Source organism: Oreochromis aureus, linkage group 23 (assembly GCF_013358895.1).
Source record: "Oreochromis aureus strain Israel breed Guangdong linkage group 23, ZZ_aureus, whole genome shotgun sequence".
NCBI lineage: Eukaryota > Metazoa > Chordata > Actinopteri > Cichliformes > Cichlidae > Oreochromis > Oreochromis aureus.
In genome coordinates this window covers 45,767,271-45,782,009 of record NC_052963.1, presented here as the reverse complement: position 1 = coordinate 45,782,009, position 14,739 = coordinate 45,767,271, and the positions used below count along the sequence as shown (strand labels likewise).

Below are 14,739 nucleotides of genomic sequence, written 5' to 3'. Positions count from 1 at the left end.
AATAACAGAAAGAAAGCAGTCGTCATATCTAATCACTGCCCTAACTCTCTGTGGCTAAAATTTAACAAGGTGCTGAAAACATTTTGGCCATTATTGGCACGATACCATCGCACAGCTGCTGTAGATCCATGATGCAAATGACTGCATCCTAAAGGTGCTCTGCTGGATTGAGACCCGCTGATAGGAGACGCCATTAGAGTACAATGAACTCGTTAGCGTACAATGAACTCACAGACAGCATAGATACATGCTTTCTTGTTGTTTACACTAAAAAGTCTCATTAGGCCAGGCAACATTTTTACAATCTTCTCTTGTCCAATTTATAAAGTCCATGTGAATTCTAGCCTCAGTCTCTTAGCTGACAGGAGCAAAACCTGCTGTGGTCGTCTGCTGCTGTAGCTCATCTGCTTCAAGGTTCAACTTGTGTGCAATCAGAGATGCTCTTCTGCATGGCTTTGCTGTTAGAAGTGGTTATTAGAACTACAATTTCCTTCTTATTGACTCAAAGCAGACCAGCCTTTGACCTCAAATGACATCAACATTTCCACCCAGAGAACTGCTCACACTGACAACCTTAGAGATCGTTGTGTTGGAAAATCCCCCATCAGCAGTTTCTGAAATACTCAGAGCAGCCTGTTGGGCACCAACAACCACCTTTCTTCCCCATTCTGATGCTCGGTTTGACCTTCAGCAGGCCATCTTAGCTATGCCTGTATGCCTTAATGCATTGAGTGCATTGCTGCCATGTGATTAGTTGATTAGATTTGATTCAATCTGATTCAATTCAAGAATCAGTTGACGTCCTATGAGCAAGCACTTGGCGACAGTGGGAAGGAAAAACTCCTTTTTATCAGGAAGTAACCTCCGGCAGAACCAGGCTCAGGGAGAGGCGGGGCCATCTGCTGCAAACAGAGAGACTGGCTTTAAATGCTCTGCCCCCACCAGCATAAACTGTGATTAAGGCCTCTTAAGCAGGGCTGGACAAAAAATCAGCCCGGGCATTTTGACTAGTGACCGGCCCACCATGGTGTTATAGGAAAAGCCATAAAGCCTTTATAATAAACTTAAACCTACACCATCCTCCCTATTCTGGTATTCTAAACAGTACTTAGCAAAAATATAAAACAATCTAATTTATAATTACATATACCTAACTGATAGGTCCCAGCCAACTCCCAGCAAAAAAAGAAAAGAATAAAAATAGGGAACCACTCCCCCACCTTCTGCCTCAAGATGCTTAACTAACAAAACCGATTTTAATTTAATGCACGTATAAAACAAATGCACAGAAATCTATTATTTTTTCTCCAGTAATTAAATAGAATCAACATCTTTCTTCAACAGAATTGCAGACTGCACAGATGGTACCTTCCCAAAGGAAAGAATACTATAACTTACTAGGGTATACTAGACTTAATATTTACTGAATACAATAATGGATTTCTATACATTTTACATCAGATGAAAACTTTGGTTGTAAGATTCAGATAATTGGTTATTAAAAGTGAGATATTTTAAATAAGAATAAGAAAGAAAAGTATTTCTTTGTGGCCCCCTTTCCCTGTTAATGCCCCACCTGGCCCCCTGGCAAAACTTTGACCCGCCCCTGCACAGGCAGGTAAATAACTCATGAAAGAATAAAGTTACGTTGAAACCAAGCACACCATTGTTTTTCTTGTGACATTACCAATAAGTTTGATGTGTCACATGACCCTCTTCCTATTGAAAAAACAAAAGTTGTATCCAAGATGGCCGACTTCTAAATGGCCACCATGGTCACCACCCATCTTGAGGAGTTTGCCCCCTCACATATACTAATGTGCCACAAACAGGACTTTAATATCACCAACCATTCCCATGTTATTACAGTGTATCCATATAAATGGCCCACCCTGTACATTATTTCTTCCATTGAAATAACTGACTTACTTTCAAAGATCATCTTAATATCAGAATATTGTATTCACAGCATTTAGTAAAATTGTATACAGCTCTAGTTTAGCTCATTGGTGTGTCTAAAACGTGTTGTACTGTGGTTTATTACATTCATTGGGCTCTTCATACCAGTGGTGAAAATCTCCTCGGTGTGACTGCCACCTAGTGGTGCAATCCACATGCAGTGGCTTAATTACTTGTGCGAAAGCTTAAAGTAATCACACATTTCAGTTTGGTTTAATTGGTAATTAGGTCAATAAGAGATTAAATGACATTTGAAAAAACAGACAAAAAAAACCTGTCCAACTAAAGACACTTTTACGTTTTCTTACAGCTCTTTTATTTCGACTCTTCTTTCTGAAATTACATTTTTTATAAATATATTTACCTTACTTGTCCATTTATTATTTATTAGACTTTTCCCCTTATTTTATTGATTCATCACATTTTTATTATCACTGAAATATCTGCTTTGTTTGCTTTTTATTTCTGTCACGTTTGATTTTGGTTTCTTGCTTCTTTATAATTGACTTTTTTGGAGACCATGAATAAAAGCTATAGAAATAAAAGTGACTTGACTTATCAAAGAAGTCTATGCAAGTGCTTTTACCTGGACTCTAGCTTCATGTCGTTTTGTGGTGTTTTAATTAAAGTTTCTGTACATCGAAAACCTCTAGAGGGAGACAGTGTCCACTAATGTGGGAAAGGCTCTGTGGGTCTGTCTCTGGTGGGGACTCGGAGAGAGCGCGTTTTTCTTTTGTTGACAAAGAATTTTCTCGAAATGTATTTGCCCCCGTTGTTTCCTGTGCTCACAGTATAAATGAATTCATTCTTAAACAGCGCAGTCTCCATTGAGTTAACATGCGAATTATTGAGGTTGCGCAAACAGCTTGGAAACGAAGTTTCGTTGACTTTGGATGAACTGAAGAGTTTGTTGTTTTGGACTCCCAGAAAGTTGATTCTGTTCATTTGGAAGGAGAGAGTGACGAAAACGTTTCTCCCACTGAAGGCGACACATCCAGGTGAACAGAACCAGCTTTTTGGGATTTGCTTACCTGTTTGAATCTCTCTCGGTTACTTTTGTAGACTCCTTAAATCTGAGAAGTCAAATGTCTCCTTTTCAGGGTTTCTTTATGACTGAAAACATCTTCAGGTTTGTCTCGGTGAGCTCAAATTGTCTAAAACTGGAGATTTTTTAAAGATTTACCTCGATGAACCCAAACTGTTTAAAGGTGCATTCCTCCTTTAAACGCAGCGTTTCGTGTTTTAAACGTTGAACGAACAGGACCCACGGGACTGCCCGTGACTCCCCGTGGGGGCTGTTTGTTTCCCTGTTACGAAAACGCGCTTTGATTGTACCGTGGCCATTCATCTCGGAGGGGAGGAGTTAAAGGAGCGAGAGGGGGGTCATAACAAGTGTGTCCTCGATAAGTAATTATTCCATTTCCGCCTCGCTCGGCTGGTGACTCTGAGAGAAGCGCTTGGATGAACTGGAAAAGGAGGCTGAGCTGATTTCTGTGTGCTCTCCGCCTGACGCTCCTCGCAGCCTGAAGACAAGAGGATGGATGGAAACTTGTTACCGACTCTTATCTTTCTCCCGGTCCTGCTCTCAGCCGTGTTGCCGTCTTCCGCCGGTGTGCTGGAGCCGTACGACCTTTTATATGATAACGCGGTGGAAGCGTTTTACAGTGCCGACTATGAGAGCGTGGTGCGCTACATGGAGGGGGCGCTCAGCAGCAACAGACATGTCCGGGCCACCAGGGTCCAGTGCCGGCTGAGGTGCCAGGACCAGCATCCGTTTGATGAAAGCTTCTCGGATCTGCGCTTCTTCGACTCGGTCCTGCGGAGAGCAGCGTGTATGAACAAATGCATCGAGGCAAAAGTTGGCACGCAGTCTCTGCACAAAGTCAGCGAGGATGTGGTGCAGGACTTCAACAGGAGGATCCCGTACAACTATCTCCAGCAGGCTTATCAGAAGGTAAGGAGGGGGGAGAAGGAGTGAACCGCTGGAGCTGAATGAGCACTATTGTTGTGGACCCGGCGGGGGATGGTTTGTCTGGCTGGTCTGCTCAACGCTACCTGCTGCATTCCTCATTAAAAAAACGTTTCTGCTGCCTGGCAACAAGAAGCAGAGAGAGGAGAGAACAGCGAGGGTTTGCTTGTGCCATTGTTGCGCAATATACCCCACGTACACGGTGCGTACAGTAGGTGTATTATTGTTGCAAGACACGTTAATACACATCAGGATACTCAAAGGAAAGAGAAAGTATTTAGAAAAACATTTGCCAGTTTTCTTTCACTGAAAACTTGGCAACGATCACTTTAAGATTCAACATAAGCTTTATGATCCCCGGGGGGCAATTTGATACCCCACGAAACACGCCCACCCAGAAGACTCTACACGGAGCGCAGGAGATCTTTGAGCTGCTGCTTTGCGACACTGTTCACAAAGTGCTTCAATCCATTGTTGTTCTTCAGGCTGAGAGACCCAGAGCACCAAATATTAGAAAACACAAATACAGCATTTTCACAAATACGTTATACAATACATGCACTGCTGAGCCTTTGGCATCTGTACTTGCATCAAGTGACACTTTGTTATCAAGTACAAGTACTTGGATTTTCCCACCAGCTCAGTTACCTGTATGTGAATCATGCTTGTCATGATAAATCAGATGCAGAACTTTATACATCTGTAGGCTGACAGCCATGTTCTCAGTCTCCCTGACCACAACAATACGCTGTAACATAAAATTGTGTTGCTGTTATGCAGATCTGTGCACTTGTCTTTTGTTTTACAGCAGTGCTTTGCTTTGTTTGGCTTTGCGGCTTCTTGGCGTGCACTGTTGGTTTTTCAACACATGTTTGTGGGTTTTCAATCTCTCTCTTTCCGGCTCCGTCCCACATCCACAGTGTTACAAACCCGCTTGTTTGTATGAAGCAGATACATCAAGGTCCACTTGAAGTGCACTGAACTAACAAATTCAGCTTTTCAGTCCTTTGATTTATTTTTTTCTTTGGACAGCTTCAGGTCTATAAGAGGCACTAATTAGGATGATGTCTGCATTATCACAGACTTTCTAAATGGAACTTCCCATGAGGCTCATCATTTGGTGAGCGCAAAGCAAAGCGTGGGAACACTGAGAGAGATAAAGTAGGCGAGCTGGGAACAAAGTGTAATGGCTTATTCAGGCTCTGTGTGCTGCTTTTTGTCCCTCAAGGAGGAGTAGCTTTGTGTCCCTGGTAGTCTGTGAATATTTGTGGGTTGTCTGTGCACGGCTTCACCAAACTGTAACACCGCTGGTCTTTCTCATTAAAGGATGTTTAGAGAAAAGTTGGAAAGCCCCTCTAGATACGTGTTGATTTAGTCAGTCTAGTCACTGTTCTTCTTAGTTTGTGTGGGAGGGGGGAGAAAAGGTGAGGGAAGCATCTCCTGGAGTTTTGGATGGATTGTAAGGGCCAGAACACTTCAACATGGCTACAGCTGTGACACGACTTCTTCATGTGTCCCTCAGCAGGAAGCGCGTTAGCTTTGACGTTTGGATGCTGAGTGCAACTATCACGCAGCATGTGATTGTGCCAATCAAGCTATAAAATGCAAGAAAGGAAAAACTGGAATAAGATTATTTCATTGAAGTCAGACGAGGGCAGTTTAACCCAGTTGGATTTAGGCTGACAAGCTGGCACCGTCCTCCCACATGTGGACTGCTGCTGACTGCAGACCAGCCCCACATGCCCAGGTGATGACGCACAGCTGCTACTGTGGTAGGAAGTTGATCTGCCGTGTTAGGTCTGCTGCTTCGCTGTGAGGTGGTTTTTGTTCTTTCTCCTGAATCAGCAGAGAAAGATTCAGAGCTGAGCACTCTCTCCTGTCTAGACGTGATCATAGACTCCACTTTACAGACAGATGCTCGTCCAGCTATGACAATATTTCTCAACTTTTGTGCAAAGAATGATGTTTTCTCCGACATCTGTTTTGAGAACAAAATGGCACATAATGTTTTGTTTTTGTTTCCCCACAAAAGGACACACACACACACTCTTCTGAATATTTATTTCAGCCCTGCCTTTGCTGTTTTGTTTTGACATCTTCGTGAACCGAACCCTTTGGGAACACAGCGAGCTCGCCACAGGTACAGAGGGGCAGAGCGGGGCTGCTGTTTGGCCACAATGACTGTTAGCTGCACACTTTTATCAGATTCTGAATAAGTGCACAGAGACCCTCACGTGTGCTAGTGTGCAGGCTCTTGGTGGTATTAACTAAAAATAAAAGGCGTGCTCCTGTAGTCTCTGACGCTCTGCTGTCCCACACCCTCCTCCTGACGCTCTACGGCATAATGTTGCTGTTGGGTGCAAGTCTCCAGCTCGCCTGTCATTCAGCAGGGCAAATATTTTATTTTCCTTTTGTGGTTTGTATACCTTTCTAAAAAAAGATGCACGTCACCTTTTTTTGTAAGTATTAAGGGAAACTTGTGGAGCGGTCTTTGTGCGCTCGCTAAAGTCATGCAACTCTCCCAGCAACAGTTTTTTTTTAAATCCACTGTTATTCCAAGAAGTGGTTTGTAAAGGGGAACTTGTTTTTTCTTTTTACTTCTCAAAAAAGTTTCGTGACAAATTTTTCTTTGTAATGACATTCGGTGGATGCAGGCAGCCATCATTCAGTCCCAGACCACACATTTTAAATCTTTCATTGAGATTAAAAGTTCACACCAAATATTATGTGTGCTCAAGACGTTTTCTCGTCCACTGTTTACGTCACCATATTCTGCCTGTGCATCTCTGCGGGGAGTCATTCAGCTTTTCTGGCATTTCACACTAGACCTATATTAGGGTTTCCAGCAATTCACCCAAAACTTGGATGAGTCCTCAGTCTGCTCCAAGCCTGTGGGCGCTACGTTGGGAGTGAGGGCCTCAACCACAGATCACAGAAAATGTCCACAAAGGCTGTTGAAATGTCACTTTTGGATTTTTGTTACACTCTCAGATCTGGCGATCTGAGTAATGGTTGGAGACGCATTGATACATCAGCATAACAACCACTGCGTTAAAGTCAGCGTGGTGGATGTTGTAGTCCAAAGTGAGCTGCGTATCCCTTTTTCCTTTGTGTAGATGTAATGGTCCATTATTGCTGCTGTGGAGACGTTTTCTTCTACTTTACTTAGTTTTCATCTTACTGTAGATTAAGTCGAGTCTTTCCAGACCCAGCAGGGCTCGTCCCAGACTGCCCACTGTCATTAGTCATCTCGTACAGATTTGGGACAGTGGGATGGTGCACTCACCCTGTTGATGTGCTGTCCTCTTTGTTCTGTTAATGAACGGGACTGAATGTATCTGCAGTGATGGGAAAAATGCAAAGATTTGGCAGGAATCATGTAAATCTGTTCATTCGAGTTTACTTTTCTCTGAGAGATGAGAACAGAGGGAGAGCAGCTTTCTCACGATTTGTCCGACTGTCCCATTTATCTTTTCTGCTTTGAGGACTTCCCCGTGTCTCCCAGGATGGTGCTAGAACGTGGCAGCAGGTCAGGACACTAAAGTCTGCTGCTGTTTCTTGGGATTTTTTAAAAATCAAGTCCAACTCATTCATGAATACGATGATTTGATTATAACACAGCTGGAAGGTTGTGGTTCTGATACTACTCCGCTTGCATCCCGTATGCTTATATAAAACCTCGGGTGTGTACGTGAATCAGAGAAAAGCTAAATTAAAAGAAATTGACAGAACTGGTGAGACTTAAGCGCCCTGGGAGGTGCTGGGGCAGGGGTCTGCTCCTTGTTTTGAGGCGTCAACATTAGTTTGGACTCTGGAGAAGAATCTTGGACAAAGTGAGTGTTTGTTAAGAGAGAATGAACATTGTATTAAAAGCATTCAGAGCAGTGAGCCTGAGTCTGAGATGATGGCACTGTCATCTGCACATAATAAGGGGACACAGAGAGCGAGCTCTACGTCTGCCACAGTTAAAGTAGCAAAAACAGTCCAGTTGCTGCCGAGTCTGATTCATGTGTTTGTGTCCGCAGCAGTCATTCTGCGGTTATCACACCTAAAAAGTGACTGCGAGTGTGGATGAGAATTTCATTGAATTTAAAGGTCTCATCAAATGTTTGGGTGCAGCAGCTCCTTGATTTGTTTGTCACTGAAAACAAGACTTTTTTTAAACGTGATGTTTAAGAACTGGTTTGATGTTTTGGAGAATTGAAAAGAGGAAACTATGAATGGCTGCTTGATCCGCTCCTGGCACATGAATTCACATATTTGAGTTGGCACAGATTCTTTTTTTTCTTATTGTCTGGTTGCTCTTTCTGACGCAGCCTCTGAGGGATTTGTGTCTGCTCTTGTTCTTGAGCGTGTTCTGCTTTAGTCTGAGCTGAAGTAAAAGCAGCAAGTTCTAGTTTTAGGTATACAAGACTTGGCTTGCCACTTGGTAACCATCTGTTGAATGGTGAGCCAAGAAAAGGATGCCTCTGGGCGGTTATTTTGGGTTAACAAGACCAAGGCGCTGTCCAAATGAATGAGAGCTGCAAATTTTAGTTTCAGTGGCCAGCAGGGCACGTGCATGCATAGGATCACCAGCAGGTTATGCTTCCACTGCACGTGCTCAAAGTTGCACGACATTAAGCCCTCAAAGATCGCGGCTTATCTCACCAGAGCCCAAAACTTGTACATCGTAATTAACGTCATCATCTACACACGAAGCCAAGAAAAACGAGGACATGTTCTTGCATCTTCACTATCGTGATGTGTTGAGTTTAAACTTTAGTCAACCTGTGTGCGTGTGTGAGTCCAACAGTCCAACTGGCTTGATGCTTCAGGTCCACCTTAAAAGGTTTCAGCTGTGTGCTGCTGCTTCTCTGCTGCCTTCTTGCCAAACAGGAATTTTAAACATTGCAGATCTAAAACATAAGTTGGTGAGTGATGGATTCACTGGTGTTTCTTTAACTGTCACACAATGAAGATTAAATGGAAATGTTCCGAAAAACAAACGCACTGCTGTGTTGTTTCAGTAACGGGGAAACAGGAGAGGTAAAGTGAGACTGAACACCTCATTCAGAGTCAGAATGTTCCACACCTGCACCATCATCATGCCCTCCTGGGCAAAGCATGCTGTGCTTTGCCCAGATGATCACACATTGTGGCACTTAGCAGTGCCAAAAGTCTTCTGCATGACTGGATTTCAGCGGATAACCCATGACAGGAATGTGGGGGCGTGGCACCTATATTGTTCTTGCCCTGATTAACAAACTGCTGCCGGAGAGCAGGGTGCAGGAGGCTGGTTCAGGATCAGCTGAAAACACTGCATCGGTTTGCAGTCATGAAAAAGACAGATGAATGGAGCAGAGATGGACTTGGCTTGTGAAACACTGGCCTCTGTGAAAATGAGTCCAAGTAAAAGAACAGACGTAGTTGGATCTGACAGGAATCAGGACGTCTTTGATTCGGCCTTCAGTTTTGTCACAGTGACCACATGGTGACTGCAGTGTATTCCTTTTTCATGAAAGTTCACAATATCCTCTTGATCCCATAAGCAGGATTTTGGTAAAAGCGGAAGAACAGTATTTAGATGTGTTCATGTGGATTTTTCCCTCCTTTTCTCACATTGAAGTGTTTGCCAAGAGGACGTTGTTGCTTCTACTGGTTTAGTTTCTATGTGTGTTTGTATGCATGCCTCTAATGGAGGCTGTCGCTCTTTGTTTGGTGACGTTGCCAACGTCTCCGCGGTGTCTGAGCACAGAAACCGGAGTTAGCATGGAAAAAGTCGAGTTTGCATTTACACACTTTTTTTTCACACTTTTTGGTAAATTGTGAGGTGTTTTTTGGTAGATGGGCGGGGCCATGTTTATTTCAGTCAAATGTGTCATCTACAAAGCACACAGGGAGGAGACGTGTTTGCACAAAGTGCGCCTGAGTAATGTGTGTTGACTTTCCCAGAAAAATACTAAAGTCAACTTTGGATGGTCTGGAGGATGTGCTGCTGCAGACAGAGCTGCCTGCTGAAACCACGAGGAGCCTTCTAGGGACTAACGGATAATGCTTATGAATTACAGCCTACATTGATGACTGCAGCAGAGGTAGTCGTATACCCACTGGCATGCCAGTTGCTACACTCTATTCCATCTCCCCTGCTGCTGTTTTCTTTTAATCAAAATGTTTGCTTGCGCGTAGCCAGTGGTCACTTCAAGAGCTATACTCATTTGCTTATTCAGACTAAACATTTTGCTCTAATTGAACTGTTGGCACTGGTTTAAGCCACTTTAGCCAACCTCTCAAAGGAGGTAAAATACTCATCAGGTTGTGATGCGTCTTATATCCAGCCCACAGCTTGTTCTGCACAACCATGGGCCATAAATTGTGCAGTTGCATTAAGTTGGTTTTGTCCTCGACCACGATAAGTCGTGCGCTGTTAAGAGTGGAAACCGCAAAGAAGGGAGAGTGCACAGGAACCTGAATCTTCCTCACTAAAGTGGGTAAAATGACTCTTCATGGCAGGAAGTTTGTGGTACTCTGTGTGAGGTCCCAGCTGCACAGAGCTGCAGGCCTCCGAGCAGAGTAAGGTCACATGCCTGTTATCCTCTTTGTCTGTTTGGTTAAGCACACATGACAATGGCAAGATGTGATTGTATAAATTTCCACTGAACTAGCAAAGCAGAAGGTAACTGATACTGTTCTGCTATTATGGTTCTGCTTGGGCCAAGCTGTGATCGTCTCCACCCTCTCGACCTCGCTGTGTTGACAATAATGAGTTTAGCTTGAGGCTTGTGCAAGTGTAGTTTGGCTGTAGCGCTCCAAAAGGAGTGCAGGGATAAAGCAACACAGCTGTGCTGGGCCCAGTGTGACTTGTGTCTTAATGCGCAGTGAAGCTCAGTGTGTGGTAACCTGGCTGATGTTAAGAGTCGGGTCCAATAGTCCTCACTCACTCTGGAAACCGGAGACCTCGTCACCAGGAGATGGAGTTTGCCCAAAATTGAAGCATGCAAGGTAATTCCGAGGTCTTTATCTTAAATTCCAATGCAACATGGAAAAGAGATCCTCTAAATGCTTGGGAAAATGTTTGTCCTCTGTTCTACCCAAAAAGCCGATGTGACTGTTGTCTTTGGTTCAGTTGTCTGGTCCACACCAAAGCTTTCACACCAGCGTAAGCAGGAAGTAGCTGAAAGTGAAATGTGTCTAATTGACCTTCCTTTTGGAGCTTTCTGTTTTCACCAGGCTTCTCATTAATGTTCCGAGGACAGTTCATTTGCTTTGACCCCACAGCTGTTTCCAGGAAAATTCAATTTAAAGTGTTGATTATTTATCCAGGCCAGTCTGCTGTCATCAGGCTGCACACAGGGACCTGACATGTGCACACATTTACGTAGTATTCGTTTTACCACAGGAACATCGTTGGCAGATTGTCCGGAGTTGTGCGGTTTTTATCACACTGGGCACACACTGGGAGATGCTTCAGGGAGGTTTTGGTTTAATCGAGGGTGTTGAGCAGGGCACATGCTTCTCACCTGTTCAGTTCTAATGATGATTTTACTCTTTTCCACTCGGTGTCAGAGAGGACCGACCTTGTAGGAAGCTTGAAGACTAAAAAGAGGTTTAACGTCCTGCAGAGCTGCACTGCATTTGCTGAGTGGGTTTTCGAGTGTTTAGCACAAAAGACACTGGCATACTGTAGATGGTTATCAGACTGTGTTGTAAATGTCCCACTACAGATGTTTTTCCTGAGCATACAAAGACAGCCATACAGCTGCATCCACCCTATGCTACACATCACCAAGTTCAACAGCTGGCGGAGCCACGCCTTCCTGTTTCCAGTTTGCTCAGATCGCTCCTCTTTCCTTTGACTCCTAACTACCAAAGAACAAACTGGACATCCTGATGTTCAGCATTGTTCAGACCTGCTCCTTTGTCTTTAGAGAACATTTTTTCTCCCCGATCGTGTTTTCACGATCCCGTGTTGACCCGACCCTGGTTGTTACTGACCTCGGGGCCTTCACATCTGCTGTGGATCTCTGAATTGGAACTAATAACAGACAGGCGGCTAACGACAGGCCTGTCTGCTTCATCACAGTGATGTGACAGCAATGGGAGAAAGTGTGCAACCAAAGGGACTTTTTTCCTTTTTGGCTGCACATTATGTCATCTGCAGCCAAGCAGAGATCCTTCTCAGTGGCTGAGGTCATGGACCAATGACATCATGGCTATGGGTAAGCTGCTGGTCTGAATATTTTGGGTAAACTTCATGTCATTTGTAAGAATAAGCCGTCTAAAAGCACTGGCTGTAATGTCACAGAGATGCTTTATAACATCACGTTTCCCCATCTTGTTTACACCATTATACATGGTGCTTAGACCAAAACAACACTGTTGATTACAAAAATAATGTATTAGTTTCTAAATGAGAAAAAAATACCACAAGAAAGCTGTGAGCAGTTTTTTAAACCCCAACATATGTGGAGTTGCGTCTCGTGCCTTCCAGAGGTGCAGACTGAGGAGCAGACTGTGTGTGGCTCTTCCAGCACGCCGAGCCAAATGTCCTTAAAGAACCTTTGCTATAAATGAAGGATTTCCCCCCAAGCAGCCGGATCGCATCATCTGTGAAACGTTATATCAGTTTTTACATCAGCTCCCGCTGGCACCTTTCCTTTTTATTTAAAGATGAACTCATCTGATTAATGGCTGAAAATGTGAGACAGACAAAGTTATGCAGGACTTAAAACCTGGACTGGGCAAAAGTAAAAGAGTTCAAAACAAATGAATTCATCCGTCTAATGGAATGAGTCTGTTCAAAACAGGGCGACAGCCAAGACAAGAAGACTGTGTGTATAAAGACGCACACACCCGCTGGTTTGGAAAGCTTGAGCTGCCTTTTGATCATCATGTGGACGCGAGTGAGGGACACTGCGTGTTAGTCAAAAAAGAAAAGTTTTATGTCTATTTCTGTGCGATGCGTCAGGAAACCAAACATATTTTTCAGTCACAGCCGATGGAGAAGTCGGTCAAACACAAACGAATTCACTCGTACGCCTCAGAATTCGTTCAGTGTGCTGCGTGCTCGAGCCAGTGAGACACAAAAAACGGTGCACGTACAACGTTGTCCTCAGTGCCACCGTGGCGTGTCTGTCCAAGTTAACGGAAGCCCGCTCTGACTGTGCAGAGGTAGATCAGGTGTGTTGTAGCAGCAGGACTGTGCACACACTGAGAGCAGGACCGGCCTCCTCTAGGTCTCCTCTGGACGTGCCTGCCGGGTTGCACCACAAGCATTTAAAATGCAGACTTGCATTTCTTTTTTTAACGAGTATAGTAGCATCATGTTAATTAATAACATTATAATAATAATTCTTTCTCATTCTTCACTCTAAAAGGGTTCTTTATTCACACGGGACGGTGATGTATTCAGTATTACTTTAAACTCTCCTGAGACCTTAAAGGAAAACATTTACTGTGGTGACCGTGAGGGGAGCTTTTACACTTTTATAGTCAGACTTCTGTTTGCAGCAACAGATATCCCCTAATGGCTAATAAAAGCGAGTTTAGGCACTTCCCCATCGGCTTCATCTTTCAGGCCTAGACGCTGTCTGTTATTTTTTTTTTTATTTTTAATAGTACACAGCTCTGTGAATTCTAGTTACAGAATTGAATGTGTATTTAAGTGTTTGTGATGACATAATGGCAAATGAACCAGAATTAAAACCAGAACCTACGAAGAGATAATGATAAGTAAGATAAATAATGTAATATGATGTAATAGTTACATTTTTGTAGGTAACATTGCTCCAGGTCAGAGTTTTAACCTTGCTGGGTCAAATTCAGAGATCCAGTGTTCATGGCTGATACACATGGACGTAATGGTTGTGTACTGCGGCGTGTTCGGCCTGTTTAAAACACTACACTATACTCTGATGCTGTTTTATGGTTCGCCTCTGCTTTGGCTGTGTTTGCACTCAGTTTGCCAGTTTAGCAGTGGATCGTTTGGACGAGCGGGTGATATGAAGCACTCTCTGCGATGTGACGTCACATGAGTGGAATGTAAACTTTTTGGCCCTAACTGTGATTTTGAGAGCTGCCACTTCAAGACGATGCATTACATCCTGACCATATGCACTCAATGAAAGAGAAGACACGAGTCTTCCTGAGTTTCTACATGCAAATGTAATTGTTAGACTGAGACGGAGCCATACGGGAACATAAACGCTTCCTCCTGCTGTAATCGTAAACATTATGCTGAAAGCAGAGTCACATTCGTTTAGAAAGTTCAGACTGACGTCCATCCCGAGGGCCTCCAGCGTAACCATAGCTACGCCTGCTCCGTATAACGAGGTGGCGTGTTTACCATCATTTATTGTTTTGTGCCTGGAGCTGCTTTGTTTTGCCGTCTCTGGTTCCTGTTTGCTTAATCTCTGAGTTTTGTGGTTTTAGTTATGGAGGATATTACTGATCATTACGGGGTCCTGAGAAAGACGTGAGGACGCGAAGGTTCGCGGCACGGCCTCGATTGCACAAAGGATAAAGGAAAGCCTCTTCTTGTTTGACTCAGTCATTTTCGTCCATAATTAAAACTTAATTTGAGAATTGAAACTCAATCTGCTTTTGGTGAATATGTTGTCATTTTTTTTCTCCATGCAGAGGTCGTAATTATCGATAGGTCTTTGTATTTCCACCCTGTAACTAAGGATAATGAGGGCTCACCCAGTGGAACGATACAGATTTCCTTCTTATTTTCTTCTCCTGAACAGCAGCCAACTATTTTTATAGATGTAAATTTTTAAAAAAAAAGGCTCCAGTGTCTCTTCTCACGCAGCAAAATGTCTGTTTTATAG

At 43.6% G+C, this 14,739-nt stretch overlaps 1 protein-coding gene across 1 annotated transcript in view; it reads left to right on the top strand.

Moving 5' to 3' along the window:
- Positions 1-3,330: 3,330 nt before the first annotated feature.
- p3h2 (prolyl 3-hydroxylase 2) overlaps positions 3,331-14,739 on the top strand; it is a 44,597-nt gene continuing 33,188 nt past the window's right edge. The window contains exon 1 of the mRNA XM_031745400.2: positions 3,331-3,913. Within this exon, the coding sequence (XP_031601260.1) occupies positions 3,497-3,913 (417 nt within the window). The 5' untranslated portion in view covers positions 3,331-3,496. The remainder of the gene's footprint in view (positions 3,914-14,739) is intronic.